General features: G+C 39.8%; 2 protein-coding genes across 2 annotated transcripts in view; one reads left to right on the top strand and one right to left on the bottom strand.

Moving 5' to 3' along the window:
* The first annotated feature begins 178 nt into the window (after window positions 1-178).
* Window positions 179-4,687, top strand: itgb1bp1 (integrin beta 1 binding protein 1). Its single transcript, XM_062440233.1, has 7 exons — window positions 179-261; window positions 2,225-2,345; window positions 2,441-2,519; window positions 2,620-2,750; window positions 2,886-2,978; window positions 3,317-3,466; window positions 3,617-4,687. The coding sequence occupies exons 2-7, from the start codon at window positions 2,274-2,276 to the stop codon at window positions 3,686-3,688; spliced, it is 597 nt and encodes a 198-aa protein (XP_062296217.1). The 5' UTR covers window positions 179-261; window positions 2,225-2,273; the 3' UTR covers window positions 3,689-4,687.
* Window positions 4,688-5,144: 457 nt separating this feature from the next.
* Window positions 5,145-15,999, bottom strand: part of asap2a (ArfGAP with SH3 domain, ankyrin repeat and PH domain 2a) — a 59,829-nt gene continuing 48,974 nt past the window's right edge. Inside the window, exons 18-29 of the mRNA XM_062440234.1 lie at window positions 15,401-15,590; window positions 15,145-15,230; window positions 14,673-14,788; window positions 12,774-12,841; window positions 12,544-12,651; window positions 11,325-11,568; window positions 10,582-10,734; window positions 9,754-9,859; window positions 9,161-9,219; window positions 8,921-9,000; window positions 8,357-8,476; window positions 5,145-7,043 (exon numbers count right to left, since the gene is read on the bottom strand). Of these exons, the coding sequence (XP_062296218.1) occupies window positions 6,969-7,043; window positions 8,357-8,476; window positions 8,921-9,000; window positions 9,161-9,219; window positions 9,754-9,859; window positions 10,582-10,734; window positions 11,325-11,568; window positions 12,544-12,651; window positions 12,774-12,841; window positions 14,673-14,788; window positions 15,145-15,230; window positions 15,401-15,590 (1,405 nt within the window). The 3' untranslated portion in view covers window positions 5,145-6,968. The remainder of the gene's footprint in view (window positions 7,044-8,356; window positions 8,477-8,920; window positions 9,001-9,160; window positions 9,220-9,753; window positions 9,860-10,581; window positions 10,735-11,324; window positions 11,569-12,543; window positions 12,652-12,773; window positions 12,842-14,672; window positions 14,789-15,144; window positions 15,231-15,400; window positions 15,591-15,999) is intronic.

Here is a 15,999-nt window from a genome sequence, read left to right as displayed (position 1 = left end):
TCATAAAAATAGGTAAACGTAACCAGAGATAATTTGTGTAACCTCAACACAACTATAAACAGTCCTACCCCTGTTGTTTTAAAATTGAACTTTAGAGACAGCGTTAGTTTGAGTGACAGCTGCGTCCCCTTTAAGTGATGTTGGGTGGCGGCTGTGAAACTCTGGAGGAAGCCGAAGAGTCAAACTAAACGTAAACAGAAACCAACAATACGCCTCTTTGAAGACAAAAAAACCTCCCTGAGGCGGCCAAGGTACGAACAGGTACGCAGCTACATTATTACGTTCGCTGTTAATGTGTTTGTTAAGTCTTAATGTAAGTATTTTCAACTTCAGCGCTGCAATGACTGCGGCGGCGGAAGAATATTAAAGCAGCAGGAGGATAAATAGTTTTTACTCGTAACATTTGGGCTTTTAAAAAGGATGTTCAGCATAATAGGTTAGGAATACAATAGTTTAGTTTCTGTTATGTAGCCTATTTTTAGCTGCTGCCTCAGTTTTAAGCAGCCAGCAGTGGTGTCATTTGTCTCCTGTAAAAGTGTAATGGTAGATACACCTTCAGTACACGGAGAGGCATCTTTCTATTACTATGGTGCTCGTCTCTGGTTCAGCCTTCCTGAAACCTGAGAGCAGCAGAGTGCTGATATGTTTAAGACCTATACCTTTTTAATCTGACTTTCAATTGAAATTTATTTATTCATATGTCTTTTATTTTATATTTTAGTAGTTACTACTTGGACTATTCTGTTTATTCTGTTTTATTTCCTACTTGTTTTCCTCTTCATAACCCACCTTTTATGTCTGGTTTTACTCTTAGTTGTTGTATTGTCTGTTTTCCTTTTAATACCTCTCCTAACATTTCTGGTTTTAATCACTTTATTCTATAGTGAATTAATTTTGTTATTTCTTTATTATATTTATGTTAAAATCATTTTTATCAATCTTTTATTAACTTTTATTTTATTTGGGTATTCTTGATTTTTTTCATTTCTACTCTGGTGTTTCCTCATTGCAGATTCAGTGAAAGTTATGATAGAGTTTCCTCAGTTCCTGTTTTTATTGATTTCTTTTATTGGTTTTTTTGTGGGGTTTTTTTTGTTTTTGTTTGACTATGTAAAGCACTTTGTGTTACCTTATGATGTATGAAAAGTGCTTTACAAATAAAGTTTGATTGATTGAGTATTAGCAGGTGGCAGGTGGAACAGAAAAACTGCTTTCTGTTAACTAGACTTCATCAGTTATTTGCCACAAGCTGCAGTCTCAAAATTGGCCAGCAGTCGCTACAACACCTCTGAAAAGTCTGAGTATCTTAACATCGTAAGCACACCAGAGGCAGTGTATATTACAGTGTTATATCAGCATATTTTCCATTCATAGTGTGCAGGTGTTATTTGATCATTTAACCCCTCTAAATATTGTTTTCTAACACAGTTTTAAACATTTGAACGGAAATGAAAAGAGGTGGTCAAAACCAGGGTAAAGGTTTCATTTGTAGCCTCTGATTCAGGCTTAAGAAAAGAAGTTAAAGGAAACATAAAAAAAAAAATATTCAGCAGCTGATTGTCAAATTTTCCCCCACCATTTATGCTTATGAAAGAGTGTTAAACATAATAGCAAAAGCCTTTAACACTCTTTAAACCCACTTTCAGATTTGTGAAACATTTATTTATCAGAAAAAAGGGTAATTTCACAAAACCACTATACTTTATACTACTAGACTTGTCAAATCTTACTAATTATAATCTAATCCAGATTTGACAGGTCTAAGTATAGTGGTTTGTTATCCAGATCTGGTCTAATGTGGCCTGAATAGGGAAAAGTGAAAGCAACCTTTTTCAGTTTTTACAAATAGAAAAAAGGTTTAGCAAATCGGAAACTGTGTTTTAATGAGTCTCTAGAGTCTCCTTGGTAATGTAGTCCAGATTTGACAGGTGATCTGGAGCTGGTCTTATGTGGTCCTGATTGATAAATATCAGTGTAATTGCCCTTTTTTGTATTTTCATAAGAAAGATAAAGGTTTCTGTAATCTGAAAGTGAGTTCATAACTGTAAGTGGTGATAAAATGAAGAATCAAACATTAAATGTCATAATTATGTTCCCCTTAACTTTTCCCTTATTTACCAACTTCTCAAATTTTAGACTATGATCAGTTATCTGTTCATCATGTCCACTGAGGCTTACAAAGCGGTCCTGTGGTATCTTAATCATTGAAGTTGATGATGTTCAGGTCGGCGGGGCTGGAGGGCTGGATGCCGTGATCAAGGATGTGGTGAAGGATGTTCCGCAAAGTCAAAAAGCGCCACAGCAGCAGCAGCTCCCAGAGCAGTGAGATCAGCACCAAAAGTAAGGTACGGTAACACACACACACAAACACACACACTCAGAAATATTATGACAGAGACGCTGGGTTTAACTTTTATGTTTTGTTTCTGTTTCTTTGCAGTCTGTGGACTCCAGTTTGGGAGGGCTCTCCAGATCAAGCACCGTCGCCAGCCTCGACACCGACTCCACCAAGAGCTCAGGTCAGTGTTTCTTTTCTTCCTCCAACCTACCAACTCTCCCTTCTCTTCTCTTCTTCTGTCACCTTCTCTAACTAATTGTTTGGATGTATGGCCTTTGTAGGTAACAGCACATCTGAGACCTGCGCTGAGTTCAGGGTGAAGTATGTGGGAGCCATCGAGAAGTTACAGTTTGATATGAGCAAGACGCTCCAGGAACCTCTGGACCTCATCAACTATATTGATGCTGCTCAGGTAAGAAGCAGGAGAAAGATCAGGACACATTTCAAGTAGACCTGATCTAAAAGTTTTACAGCAGTCAATATCATATCATATTCATTTATTACACTACATAAAAAGCCTCTACAAATATTCTGCTCCTTTTCACAGCAAGATGGAAAGCTGCCCTTTGTGCCTGTAGATGAGGAGATGATTCTGGGAGTGTCAAAATATGGAGTCAAAGTGGCCTCACTGGACCAGTGTGTGAGTCCTGGCTTACAGCAGCAAAGCAATAGAAAAGTGATATACTGTACTTCAGATTGAATGGTCATTGATTAGATTGTGCAGTACCGCTGGGTCATCAATACAGCCTAACAGCATTGCTATGAATTCAGCATCAATTTATATTTCTGACATGGTTCTGCACAAAGCTGCTGACTCAGATATTTCAGAGATTCCCGGATAATGCAGCGTGATGTAGTGCTACACTAAAATATTTAGTCTAAATAGAGAAATTCACTTCTGGAAACAACTCAGAACTGATGGATAATGCTAATCTGAGACTGAGAGTGAGTAATCAAGTGTTTCTAATTGCACCCCAGGATGTGCTCCATCGCCACCCTCTCTACCTGATAGTGCGTATGCTGTGTTATGATGACGGCCTGGGTGCAGGGAAGAACCTCCTGGCTCTCAAAACTACTGACGCAAAACAACAAGACTGCAGCATCTGGGTGTACCAGTGCAGCAGCTCAGTAAGTGCAGGATAGTGGGAATTAAATATGTGAAATAAATACTTGGGGTAGTAAAATAAATAAATCTCTATATATGACTTGTTTGTGGTTATTTATCCAGTTACTGGCCGCTGCTTTATTTCCTCTCCCTCTGTGTCATCATGTGAGCAGGAGCAGGCTCAGTCCATCTGCAAGGTGCTGTCGGCTTCTTTTGACTGCGCTCTGACGTCAGACAAGTCCTGAGGCCAGAGAGACGGACAGGAAGACAGGAGAGAAGAGAAACAACTGCAAAACAAGCAATCAGGACATCACCACAGCTGCAAAAAAGTCACAACCATTTCCCTTTTATTCTAACTTTCCTTTGATTTTTTTAAGGGCAGTTATCTGGAGGGAAAATCCTGTGATTTCTCTGTTAGTTTGCAGGAAGCATGATTCAAGCCTTTTTTATTGATGGTAGTCACTTTGAATTGTCTGCTTCCCGTAATCCTCCATTTAAGACACCGTTACTGTGAATTCGTCTGAATCATTTCCTCAGGATTTGTTTCCTTTACCTCACTCATTCCTTTGACCTTTCAAAAAGTAAAGAGCAAAATTAAGGAAAGTTCTGAAAAAAGGGAAATGGTTGCATTTTTTAAAAATAGTATTGTAATACAGTGCACAGATTTCAGCAATGTAATGTAAATGAATTGTATTTAATGTAAATTATGGCACAAAATGGTACATAATGTAGTAAACCATCATTAACTTGCTAGTGTCAGTATATGATCATTCATGGGAGACATTAAATCTACATGGTACACAATGTTTTTTGAGACAGTATTAGTATGATAGTGATCGCAATTTGACTGGCAGGTACGTTACAAAGATGCTTCAGCTGTGCCCCTCATCCTGCATTTTATTACCTGTGAGATTGACCAGTTTTAATGATTGAATTCTTGGTACCAAATGTTTTGTATGTTTTTTGGGGTTTCTTTACTCCTTGTTTTAATGTTGTGGTTAAATCTGCATTCTGTTCATTAGATTATTTGACACCACTGAAATCTTAAAACGCTGTTAGACCCATTAGAAAGAGATTGGAGGGACAAATGTTTACAATTCTGGTACTTACTGAACTTCACTTTGTAAATAATAACAGCCCTGTTCCCTTTTTTTCTGTCCTTTTCACCTTCATCCAGTTGTGATTGGGTTGAAAATGTGTGACAATCTGGTACAATAAAGGAGTGGAAGTGTTTTTGATAATTATTTTACTGTCATTCTCTGACTCTGCCAGTGTAATATTTTATGAATTTGTCAGTGATTGCACCCTTTCAGCTTAGGCAATTAACAATTTAAACTAATTTAACCAAATAACGTGTTTATATCCGCCCCCCAAAAATATTTATTAAAACATATTGTTACACTTAGATGTAGAGAAGCTTGAATATTCCCCATCAGAGGGAGCTCTTGATACATCTGACTATTTCTATAACAAGAATGAAACCAGTCACATGATGTAACTTAATCACAGAAAACATTTCTACACAAGACACAAGTCCATATTATAAAAATGCAGGTCATTTGTTTAAACAGTTGTTTGTACATTAGTGACACATGACATTATAAAGCATCATAAATGGCTAAAATGAAGTTGTGAATGGTTTAAAGTAACAATTTTAACAAACAGACCAAAGCGTTGTGTTATTTCATATTTTATTCCAGTTTCAGTTTCCCATTTACTTGCACAATAGAGTTAAGAGTCGATGCAGTGATCCACGACAGTTAATGAGAATGAATTGAGTTCATTATCCCAGTTGTGTGTGTCTGCATTTGTGTTTTTGACACACGCACACACACACAGGTCCAGCTGAGGTCGTATCTGTAACTTTTCATCACCACAGTGCATTTAAAAGACATTTACTGGTTAACTCTGCTCTTTTTTTTACATTTAAATATCAACAAACAAAACCAAAATCTATTTACATGTATAGATTATTAATAAATCTTCCTGTTTCCAGTGAGTTCATATTAAACGTGATGAAGAGAGTTGTGTGAGCTGCGATTCACATGCTTCTCCTCATGTCATTCACAAATCCATGGAAGGCTCTGGTTTCATGTTAAATGCCTAAATATCAACATACAGTATTTATACACAGAAAGAGAGTTGCTCTGCAACCAAAATGAAGTAAATTACATTGAATGTTTTAGATTTATTTTATAACACTATAGATAAAACTCATCTTTCTACATTATTTGACCCCAGAGATGTACAGACAGAAGAGAGAGGCTTAAGCTGTAGGAAGGATATTCCTTTCTCTATGCAGGGTTGTACAGACTTAATACAGGAACAGAAAAGAAAATAAATCAGCCTGTCAGAGTGTGAACGCTCTCAAAGGCAAGATGAAGAAACAAAAGTCACACAGCTGGCTTCTGCTTTTCATCACATTCCCACACTCATAAAAAACATTTTTTTTTATTTGTTTAATGTCCTCTTACTTCAATATTCTTTTAGTCTCAGCTTATTCTGTGCAGACATGACATTCACACTCAAACACACTTCCTATTCCTCTAATAAGGCAGATGACAGGCGAAGACAGCCCGAGGTGTCAGACTCAGCATAAGCGTAATTACTGGCTGCTGCAGCTCCAGTCAGTATTGTCATTTGACCTAAAACGGTGAGTGAGGAAGCACTGGGGTGTTTGCTGTTGAGTATTATCTTACACGCTAAGACAGCACAGGCAGAACGAGTGTTTGAGAGAGCATTCGTAGAAGTAGTTTATATGCAGTTATAGTATGTTCACACGCGTGAGAAAAGTGAGTTCTCCCAGGTGTGATGAGTTGAAGGCTATTTTTGCATGCAGCATCCCCCTTTCAATGCTAGTCTGACTGTGAAATGAGGCCAGGGAGCTTCTAACATAATCCAGGGTTAATTTAGCACCATTAGGAAACCTCCACACAGGAGGCCTACTACAGAGTTCAAAAGGTTGCACCTATAAGCATAGGCATCTAAAATCGCTCATGCGCAGAGGTGGAATTTAAGCATGTTGTCTATGTTCACATTTACAGTTGTTAGTAAGTTAAAATACATTGCTGTAGTCATCCCAGTACTGTCGCTCTAACAGAAAACGGATGAAATGAATACTGTACATACAACCTTCATTATGTCAAATGTCGTTGTTACATTGCAACAAGGATAAAGACAAGGAAAGTGCATTTATTGCGAGAGGTCGTTCACTACAATCATAGTTTTTAAATCTTAGCGAAATGTTAACAGCAAGCATTAAAACGGCAGAGTCCTGTGAATCCTGGTCGTGAGGGGAAACGCCCAGAGTTTGTGGTGTTGAGTCTGTTACAGTTGCCACAGTGACACTTTTAACAAGCTCGCTGATGGTGCCAGTAAAGATGATGTCGACAACACACTGGGATGATGGCTGGCAACTCACACACACACACACACACACACACACACACACACACTGACAGACACAGACGGTTGAAGGAGGGACGCTGCATCCCGGGACACTTCCTGAGACCCGCGGTGACCTTTTCAGTCAGCGATGAAGTGTACAAAGGTAACCGGGAAGGCTCCTCTTCTCATCGGATCGCCTTCGATGTGGCCCAACTGTGAGGAGGGAAGACAGAGGCGAGGTCAGAGGAAGATAAAAGGACCAACGTAATATAATCTGAGTGGTAGTCAGGTTGGGTCTCAGTTCTTGTTTGAGGACATCATTTCAATGAAACACCAATGGATTTGACCGCTAAAGCACGTATACAGAACACAACTAAACACTAAGACTGACTACAAAAATTAAACGTTTCACAATGAATCTGTTTTTTGGATGAAATGATCCAAAATCGATTCTTCAAATGCCAACAGCACTTGTTGCATCTTCTTATCTGTGCTAAAACTTGTGTAGACTGTGATGATGAATGATGTACAAGAAAATGACACATTTCTGAAAATGGGACTTTCTGAATCAAAACTGACAAACACTCAGCCATACTAAACACAACCTAATGGAACACGTGGACTGGATGTGCTAGGAGAGGCTAAATCTCACCAAACACCAAAAATATTTGAAAACATACTCCCAGATTATTACCTTGAGTGATAAAGACGACATTACTGAAAACCTTCCTTATTATCTCCATTTAAGTCATTTTTTACGTCGTCTACACCTGAAAATAAAAAGCTGGGACATGTTTCTCTTCCAACAAGATTTTAACAAGCGCTAAAATGGGAACATGACTGTAGAAAATACATGATAAGAAACTCATAAGAAATGGTGTTATCAAGTGTTGAGACAGTCTGATGTGGGTGTAACTGAAACCACGAACACATTTTTATACCGAGAAACTCAAGACGAAACTTGGAAGCTTCATCTCACATAAAAGGCCTGTTTTCCATCAAAGAGAGCAATTTAACAATCCAAAGCACCAGAGACACTCACTACCGCTGACTCAATCCCTTTTGTGCCGCCTCATCTGCGTGCTATCATATCGGTACTTCAGACGCACAAAAGACAGATAGTGCTGCTGGATGCGGGACAGAGAGGAAGCATGGCGGGGATCTCCAGGGACTTTGGGTCCATGCAGGGACAGAGACGGTGACTAAATACGGTCATAACTGCAGAGGTGGCTCAGAGGAAAACAAGTTGCAGCTGGTCAACATTCACACAAGGGGCTCTACAGAGGAAGCAACAGCAGGCGGAAAAAGAGGAGAAGGAGAGAGGGGGGGGGGGGGGGGGGGGGGGGGGGGGGGGGGGGGGTATCGGCCAAGATGAGGTCATGGCTTTCTTGCTTTGGAAACCATGGTTACTGAGCGAGCGCACTAACATCCACATGGTGGGAACTGGACCAGAGAGGGACCAGTAGTCGGACTGGGAGCACTTTGTGCTCTTGCTCGGAGAACATGTACAACACTGAGATACTGACCCACCACTCCTGGTCCTCCTCTCCGTCCACCACGATCACCTCGCCCTCAGAGAAGGTCAGCTCATCCGGGTTGTCTGCTACACAGTTGTAGATGGCTTTCACTCGCTTCGGCCTCTGCTTCTGAGACACACAAAACACTTTTAAAAAAATAAAGTTTGTGTAGAAGAGAAAGAAACTGATACAGCACAGACTCTGAGACGAGGGCAGAAAATGAAAACAGAGGAGAAAGAGTTGTTGCAACCCTAAAATTTGCCATCTTGATAGCATCATCATTATTCATTTTTAAAGGCTTGCGTGTTGTAAATTAGGCTCTTTCTTCTACGTTAAAAAATTAGAACACAGCCTTTTCTCAACAAAAACTGACAAAGGAGTTCAGACTTTACTGCATAACTAAACACTTGAAAAGTTTAGAGAAGAGGTCGACCCTCAGTGTCCCAAAGAAACTTCAAACAGAAACACTAATGGCAGAATTAGCTCATGAATATGTTCAACACTATGAATGAATAAGCATGTAACTATCTGCAAAAACTGGGTGATAATGAGAGGAAAGAATGACCGACTCACTGGATAAGCCTTCCTCGGCATGGGGGCTGGAGGCAGAGATTGACCTATGGAGTTCTGGGGGCATCCTGGCACTTCCTTAGCTGGAACAGGAAGAGGAAATTACATCACAACAACAACAAACTTTGCACATTTCCACAGAAGAAACAAGGACCTGACAGATAGTGAATGTAACTTTTTGAACTTGCTGAATGGATTACACAGATAGAGCTGATGTTTTGTCTCTTTTATCAGTTTACTCACCTGGTCTTTCAATAGATTGCGTTCGATTTAGAGGTCCTCTGCTAAAGCTTTTATCATTCCTGAAAGAACAACAAATAAAAGTAAAAGGTTGCTGGAAGGTCTACTGCTCTTATCAACAGCCATATATATATATATATATATATATATATATATATATATTTATTCACACAAATCTAACAGAACACAGTCCAGCTCTCTAAGAGTCTCCACAGCTCTGTTACAGATTTATTAGAGCGCTCTCAGCCCTGTGGGAGATAAAAAGACAAAAGGGCGACTGTGGAAGAGTGTTATCGCTCGTCTGGCTTGAAGCAGAGCTTAGCCTGGGAGCTAATGAAGCGGCTAAACAGCAGCCGTGTAGCCTCATTTTTCTTGGGAAACAAACATATTACAAGACCAGTTCTTCACAACAGCAAGACGCACGACTGCAGGCTAATGCACAATGTTTTTGTGTATGTGTATTAAATTATACGAAATCGACTGTTCAGCTATGTAGCTATGAAGCTGTGAGGACACTAAACTAAACACGCTCTGGCCTAGTTTCTACACATCTTTACATTTCATTTGCAGCTGCGGACAGTTCACATATTTCTTACCCTGCAGGTGATTTGGGTGGTGCTGCTCTGGACCCCAGTGGCCCCTGTCCTGTCTTACAGTGTGGGCTCAAAGCTTCCATCTTCACCACAGAAGAAGGACCCAGACCTACGACATAAAGAAAAATACCTTACTTACTTTTGTCTGTTTCATATATTTACAAACTGAACACATCTTTGAGTTTTCTTGACTGTTAGTCAGACAAAGTGAGTCATTTGAAGACACTGATAAATGAACAGATGTTGGATTAAATGCTTTTGCTCATGTTTGTAGTCTTTGCAGGGTCATGCAGTGGTTACATCACTATCAAAACATTTTGTTTTGATTTATGATATTAAAAGCAGCACTACAGTTAGAGCTGTATAGACGAATCTTTGCACAACACACTAGTTTCTCTCTTTTTCTTTTTCACTTTGAATTTTTATACATCATCAGCTCTGCATAACAGCACAGTTTGTAGATTTATGTATTTTTACTAAGCATGTATTCTGTGTGTGGACTGCCGCTGATTGTTTCCTTCTTTCTTGGGTGTGTTTTTATGGTGTATGTTCAACCAATAACAATAAAGTATAAAATAATTAACATTAAAGAGTTCAATTTAACTGGGAACTTAAGACAAACTTTGGTTTTACTTTGGTTAAGATTTAGAGAAAAAGAACTGCAAAACCAGATAGCAGTGTAAGGATACTTTTTTGTCTTTTTGTCCCATCAACATTGAATGTCTCCTTCCAGTAACATTTACAGTATGACACACTCAACTCCACAGACAACTTTAAACCTAAAACACTAAACTCTACTAACATATGTAATGCATTTTGTGATGTTCATACCTCCGGTTGAGGTGAGTCTCATGGGGGGGATGGGAGGATGCATGTTGGGGGGGTCTGAGGACGACCTCTGACGCCCAACCAGATCTAAAGAACCGGGCTTCCAGCTGCTGGATGGTGAAGACTGACCGATTCCTCCAAGAACGGATAACTGGGCTGTGAGAGGGAGAGAGAGAGAGAGAGAGAGAGAGAGAGAGAGAGAGAGAGAGAGAGAGAGAGAGAGAGAGAGAGAGAGAGAGAGAGAGAGAGAGAGAGAGAGAGAGAGAGAGAGAAGGGTTATAACGAGGGAACAGAGAAGAAGAGGGACACAGAATACACAAACGAGTGTCCACTTTAAAAGTCAAGCTGTTTCTATCTGAGCGTAATTGAGAGCGACAGTTAATGGGGAGAAGGGAATGTGCAGAATGCCGAGGCTGTGGGCTGCGGTGGGCAACACAGCTGGTTGTTTCTCCTCTGCTCCTTGGTAGCACTCCAGAAGCACACTAATGTTATTAAGAACTGACTGTAGTGGACTTTCATGAGTCGGTTGACCTGTAGGGCTATGATGAGGTCTTTACTGCAACATAAACAGACTTTTATCATTCGAGGTTTAAGATTTTCTTCCTACCAAGTAATATTCCACATATTTAAGTACCTGCCTCAATTAGTAATTGAATTTTGTATCCCAAAACACTTTTCAAATTAAAATTAAACTCTGCCCTATAGATTTGAGATGGTTAATGTTGACCGGTCAGCTGCAAGCTTACCCAGGTTCCTCGGTGGCAGGGGTGGAGCGGATGTGGTGACGGGCAGGCCGGGCTGAGGTGGGTTGGTGTTGAGGATGGTGCCGTAGGTCTCGTTGTTGACCAGGTTGGGCATGTAGGAGCGCTGCTTGTCCTTACCGAGGTTGACAGCGTCGCGGCCAGCGGAGCCCAGGCTGGGCTGGAGGTGGGAGTTGCTGCTCGGAGTGTAACAGCTCACCGGACGCTCATCTCTGCGGTGAGGGCTCGGCTGGACGGGCAGGAGAGGGTCAGAGGGTCAGTATTGGTCTTATGTGAGCATGAAAGAACAGTTTGTATGGAGTTCATAGGATCTGAGATCTGTGATGCAGATTTGATCTCTTCATTTTATGGTAATAGTAGTAGTATAAGTATGTTTACTATGAACAGTGAAACTAGTGCAAAAAGGGCACACATCTGTCAAATCTTTTCTCATCTTTGTCAACATCTTTTACACCTTGTCCTCTTATACTTCGACACTTTGACACAATCATTTTTAGATTTTTTTAGCCACTTTTGAACATCATGATATTTTGTCTTTTAGGAAGACACTTTAGTACTGGTCCCTACAGTAATTATCTTGCAATCCCAAAAAACACAAATTTAATTGCATTCCAACATTATTATAATCAATTCATAGACTTGCAAATTCATCTTTTTTTTCTTTTAAAACATTTTTTAAAAAAACAATCTAATGTAAATAATCGAATCCAATGACCACCGCTGTCACAGAAAATGTTCTGCTCAAATCACATTTAAACTTTTTTGCAAATATTGAACATCAACAGTTGAAGGATTTTCTTTTCTTAAACCGAGCCTCTCAGTGAATGGATATCACAGAACTACAATTAAACGTGATGGAGAAACATTTCCACAGTTTTCATGGAAAGTTTAACAAAAGCTTCAGCAAACGGAAATTCATTGCTACAATTTCTATATTTTTATTTGAAAATATTCACAAGGCAGAACCTGACTGCACTACATTACATCAAAACTGAATGGATTTAAAAGTAGAAAGAGAGAATAAATTCAGCTTTTTGCTTTTGTAGTGTCTCTGAAGTTTTTCTTTTCTTCATAAGTTCCTTGTGTTCTTTTTATATATTTGATTTCTTGGTGATTAATTTTTATGCTGTATACCAGTTTGTAAACTCTGTTTCAATGAACAAAAATCCAGTATCATCATCAGTCTTTACAAGAAGAGTCTCACCTTCTCATCCAGATCCTCGTCACTCTCATCTAAGTCTTCATGCTGCAGACACCATTCATACTCGACGTGTACGTGGGCGTTGAATTTCCCTGCCAGTGCTTGGTTCAACTAAACACACAAACAAATCCACATACATACAAAGACAAATGACTGACAGTCCTTACATGCTGTTTGATGGATGAGGTGACATGTTTGCAGGTGTAAGTCATGTCTTAACATAGAAAGCTCACCAGCTCCTCACACTGCAGGTGTTTCAGCCTACGAGCGATATCCAGTGGTGTCTCTCCGGATTCATTAGCTGGAAGGAAAACAAGGAAAAACATGATCACTGTTGTATCCACATGCCACATGAGCACAAACTAAAGGCCCATTTTCTTTCCTCCCTTTCACAGGGACATGAGAAAGGTGTAATTCGGCTGTTTCCCACACTGAAAAACTCTCTGGTTTCTCTCCATCCTCCTCCTCTGTGTATCTATTATCTGGCTGTTTTGCTGATGTCAGGCCAGAGAAGAAAGATTAGTGTTGTGAGAAAGAGCTGTCATGGTCTGTTGGCAAAGACCGCATCTCTGGGAACTAAACCTGAAAGACTTGGTCTGAAGAGTGTGAGTGTGTGTGTGTGTGTGTGTGTGTGTGTGTGTGTGTGTGTGTGTGTGTGTGTGTGTGTGTGTGTGTGTGTGTGTGTGTGTGTGTGTGTGTGTGTGTGTGTGTGTGTGTGTGTGTATGACTTAAGGCACTTCTAGGGACAAAACAGACGCAAGACCAGTTCATTGGGGACAAAAGCCATGTATCTAACTGAAAAAAGCTGATTTTTGGGATAGTGGTTAAGGTTAGGGTAGGGGTAGGGGTCAGGGTTAGGCAAGGAGTAGTGATGGTTAGAGTTATGGTAAGTCTCCAGGAAATGAATGTAAGTCTATGTAAGGTCCCCAAAAGTGACCCAGGACACGCTTGTGTGTGTGTGTGTGTGTGTGTGTGTGTGTGTGTGTGTGTGTGTGTGTGTGTGTGTGTGTGTGTGTGTGTGTGTGTGTGTGTGTGTGTGTATGACTTAAGGCACTTCTAGGGACAAAACAGACGCAAGACCAGTTCATTGGGGACAAAAGCCATGTATCTAACTGAAAAAAGCTGATTTTTGGGTTAGTGGTTAAGGTTAGGGTAGGGGTAGGGGTCAGGGTTAGGCAAGGAGTAGTGATGGTTAGAGTTATGGTAAGTCTCCAGGAAATGAATGTAAGTCTATGTAAGGTCCCCAAAAGTGACCCAGGACACGCTTGTGTGTGTGTGTGTGTGTGTGTGTGTGTGTGTATGTGTGTGTTTGTGTTAGAGAGAAAGAGGGGGACGATGAGAGACAGAGAGAGAAAAATGTGTGTGATAGCAGTGGAAGAAGTATATAGATCATTTACTTAAGTAATACTACATTGTAAAAATAGAGCATTAAAAAGCTATTTTAAATACATAAGTATTAATAGCCAAATGTTCCTAGTATTAAAAGTAAAAGTGCTCATGATGCAGAATGGCTCTTTTCATTGTGTTGCATTTATTAAAGGATTATTATGATTTTAAATACTTATAAAGAGTCCGGCAGCTTCATCTACAAACACCTCCTTCTAAACCTATTAAGACACTTCTGTCTATAACTGAATCCTAAAAGCCTTATTCTGCAGTGCAGTCTGAATATTTCAACATGTTTTATTTAAATGTTTAAATGTTTTAGAAATGAGTGTCGTTATCTTGAAACAAGACAGAACACTCCAGGTCACAGCACTAGAATTGTGAAAAATAAGGTTTTAGAAAATTATGAAAGGTGTTAATTCATATCAAAATAGTTTGAAATATTCCTATGTGAGGGAAGATTGTTTTTAACTTTTGAATCAATCTTGTTTCTAAAAGGATACATATTTTTTATGCATAAAAAATAATCAGCAAAAAATGCAAATTAACCAGAACCTACAGCTGTCAAAAAGATGCAGTGCAGCAGAAGTATAAAGGTACAGAAAATGGAAATTCTCAGGCAAAATATTTAGTATTCAACCACTGGTATGAGAAAATAAAGACAGAGACAGTGAAAGAAAGGGACGGACATGAATGCACCACAGCAGTCATGCTGAGTGCACAGTGCTGCAGGTGTGTTTCCGTACCGATCTCTATGGACGCCTTCCCTCGCAGCAGCAGCTTCAGACACTCGCTGTTGTCAGTCAGACAGCAGTAGTGCAGTGCTGTGCTGCCTTTGGCTGTCTGCTTATCTAAATTCAAACTGCCAGCGGACAAAGACAGAGAAAGAAATAACAAAACTGTAAACACAAAACAAAGCTCTACTTTCACCTGTCCAGCTTCCACTAAACTGAACATTAAATTTCCTCCCGCAAAATGAACGTTAACATCCATTATAGACAAAACAAATCATCAGATTGCTGCAATATGTAAAATATCTGTATTTGAATTCAAGTGTAAAGAGCCATCATCAAAATCAGACAAGTGGTGTCTTTGGGAAAGTGGTGTATTATATGTTGTCTGCACAGACAGATCAACAGTCAAAACACATTTCAGCATAATGTCTGTTGTAAGTAAAAAATGAACAGAAGCGAAGCGCAAAAGATTGTTGTTTTCTACCTGTTCTGAGTGAGGAAGTCGACGATGTGAAGAGAGGTTCTATCCACCAGTCTGACGGCTAGATGAAGGGCTGTCTCCCCTTGTTCCTGAAAATATAAAGATAAACATTTGCACAAATCCTCTGGGAATATGAGGGTGTTTGTAGGAAACAGAACGCTGCAACAAATGAGCAGTCAAAACCCTGGTAGGAAAGCAGGGATCAAGTTTAAACTTCACCATGTAAGGACAGACTCAGTTAAATATTTTGTGTACTGACGTGTCCATTGGCCAGAGGTATGGGCTCCATGAGGTCGACTCCCTCGGCATAGACCTGGATGAGGGAGAAGATGTCGCGAGCCTTCACGGCGTCACACAGTGTGTGGAGCCGCGATGTCGCGTCTGGACATTTCTTCCTGGCAAAACGTTTCTCTGTGTACTTGGCTGTGATGAAATCTTTCCTCGCCTGCCTGGTGGAGGACGAAAAGAGGCAGCTGTTCACTTACAGCTCACTGATCACTCATATCATTGATTTCAATGTGAACTAATGGATTGCTGATTATAACTGGCCTATAATAATAGGATCTAAATTTGACATCTGTGATTAATTATTATTATACAACTTTTAATAGCCAAATACGAAAAGGAAATGAGACATGGGAAAGCAAAAGTATGATTCATCATTCAGCGCTGAATAATGTGTTACATTACAGAACTATAAAGTCTATTAATTTCTTTGGGAGATATTAAATTGAGCAACAATGCAACGCCTAATTAGCAGCTACTGTAGAAGAGTTTTTGGAAACTTTTAGTTGTATTATCTGTTTTATTGTAAAGCACTTTGTAACTTTGTCATTGAAAGGTGCTATATAAATAAAG

This window comes from Scomber scombrus, chromosome 19, assembly GCF_963691925.1.
Source record: "Scomber scombrus chromosome 19, fScoSco1.1, whole genome shotgun sequence".
NCBI classification, from domain to species: Eukaryota; Metazoa; Chordata; class Actinopteri; order Scombriformes; family Scombridae; genus Scomber; species Scomber scombrus.
Note: the sequence above shows the minus strand (reverse complement) of the source record. Positions and strands in the feature narration are given on the sequence as shown.

What these genes read in the sequence shown, in the direction of transcription:
- itgb1bp1 (XM_062440233.1), top strand. Translation starts at nt 2,274, where the DNA reads ATGTTCCGCAAAGTCAAAAAGCGCCACAGCAGCAGCAGCTCCCAGAGC. An exon ending in AGATCAGCACCAAAAGTAAG is followed by an intron (nt 2,346 to 2,440) that starts GTACGGTAACAC and finishes GTTTCTTTGCAG; the next exon opens with TCTGTGGACTCCAGTTTGGG. An exon ending in TGTACCAGTGCAGCAGCTCA is followed by an intron (nt 3,467 to 3,616) that starts GTAAGTGCAGGA and finishes TCATGTGAGCAG; the next exon opens with GAGCAGGCTCAGTCCATCTG.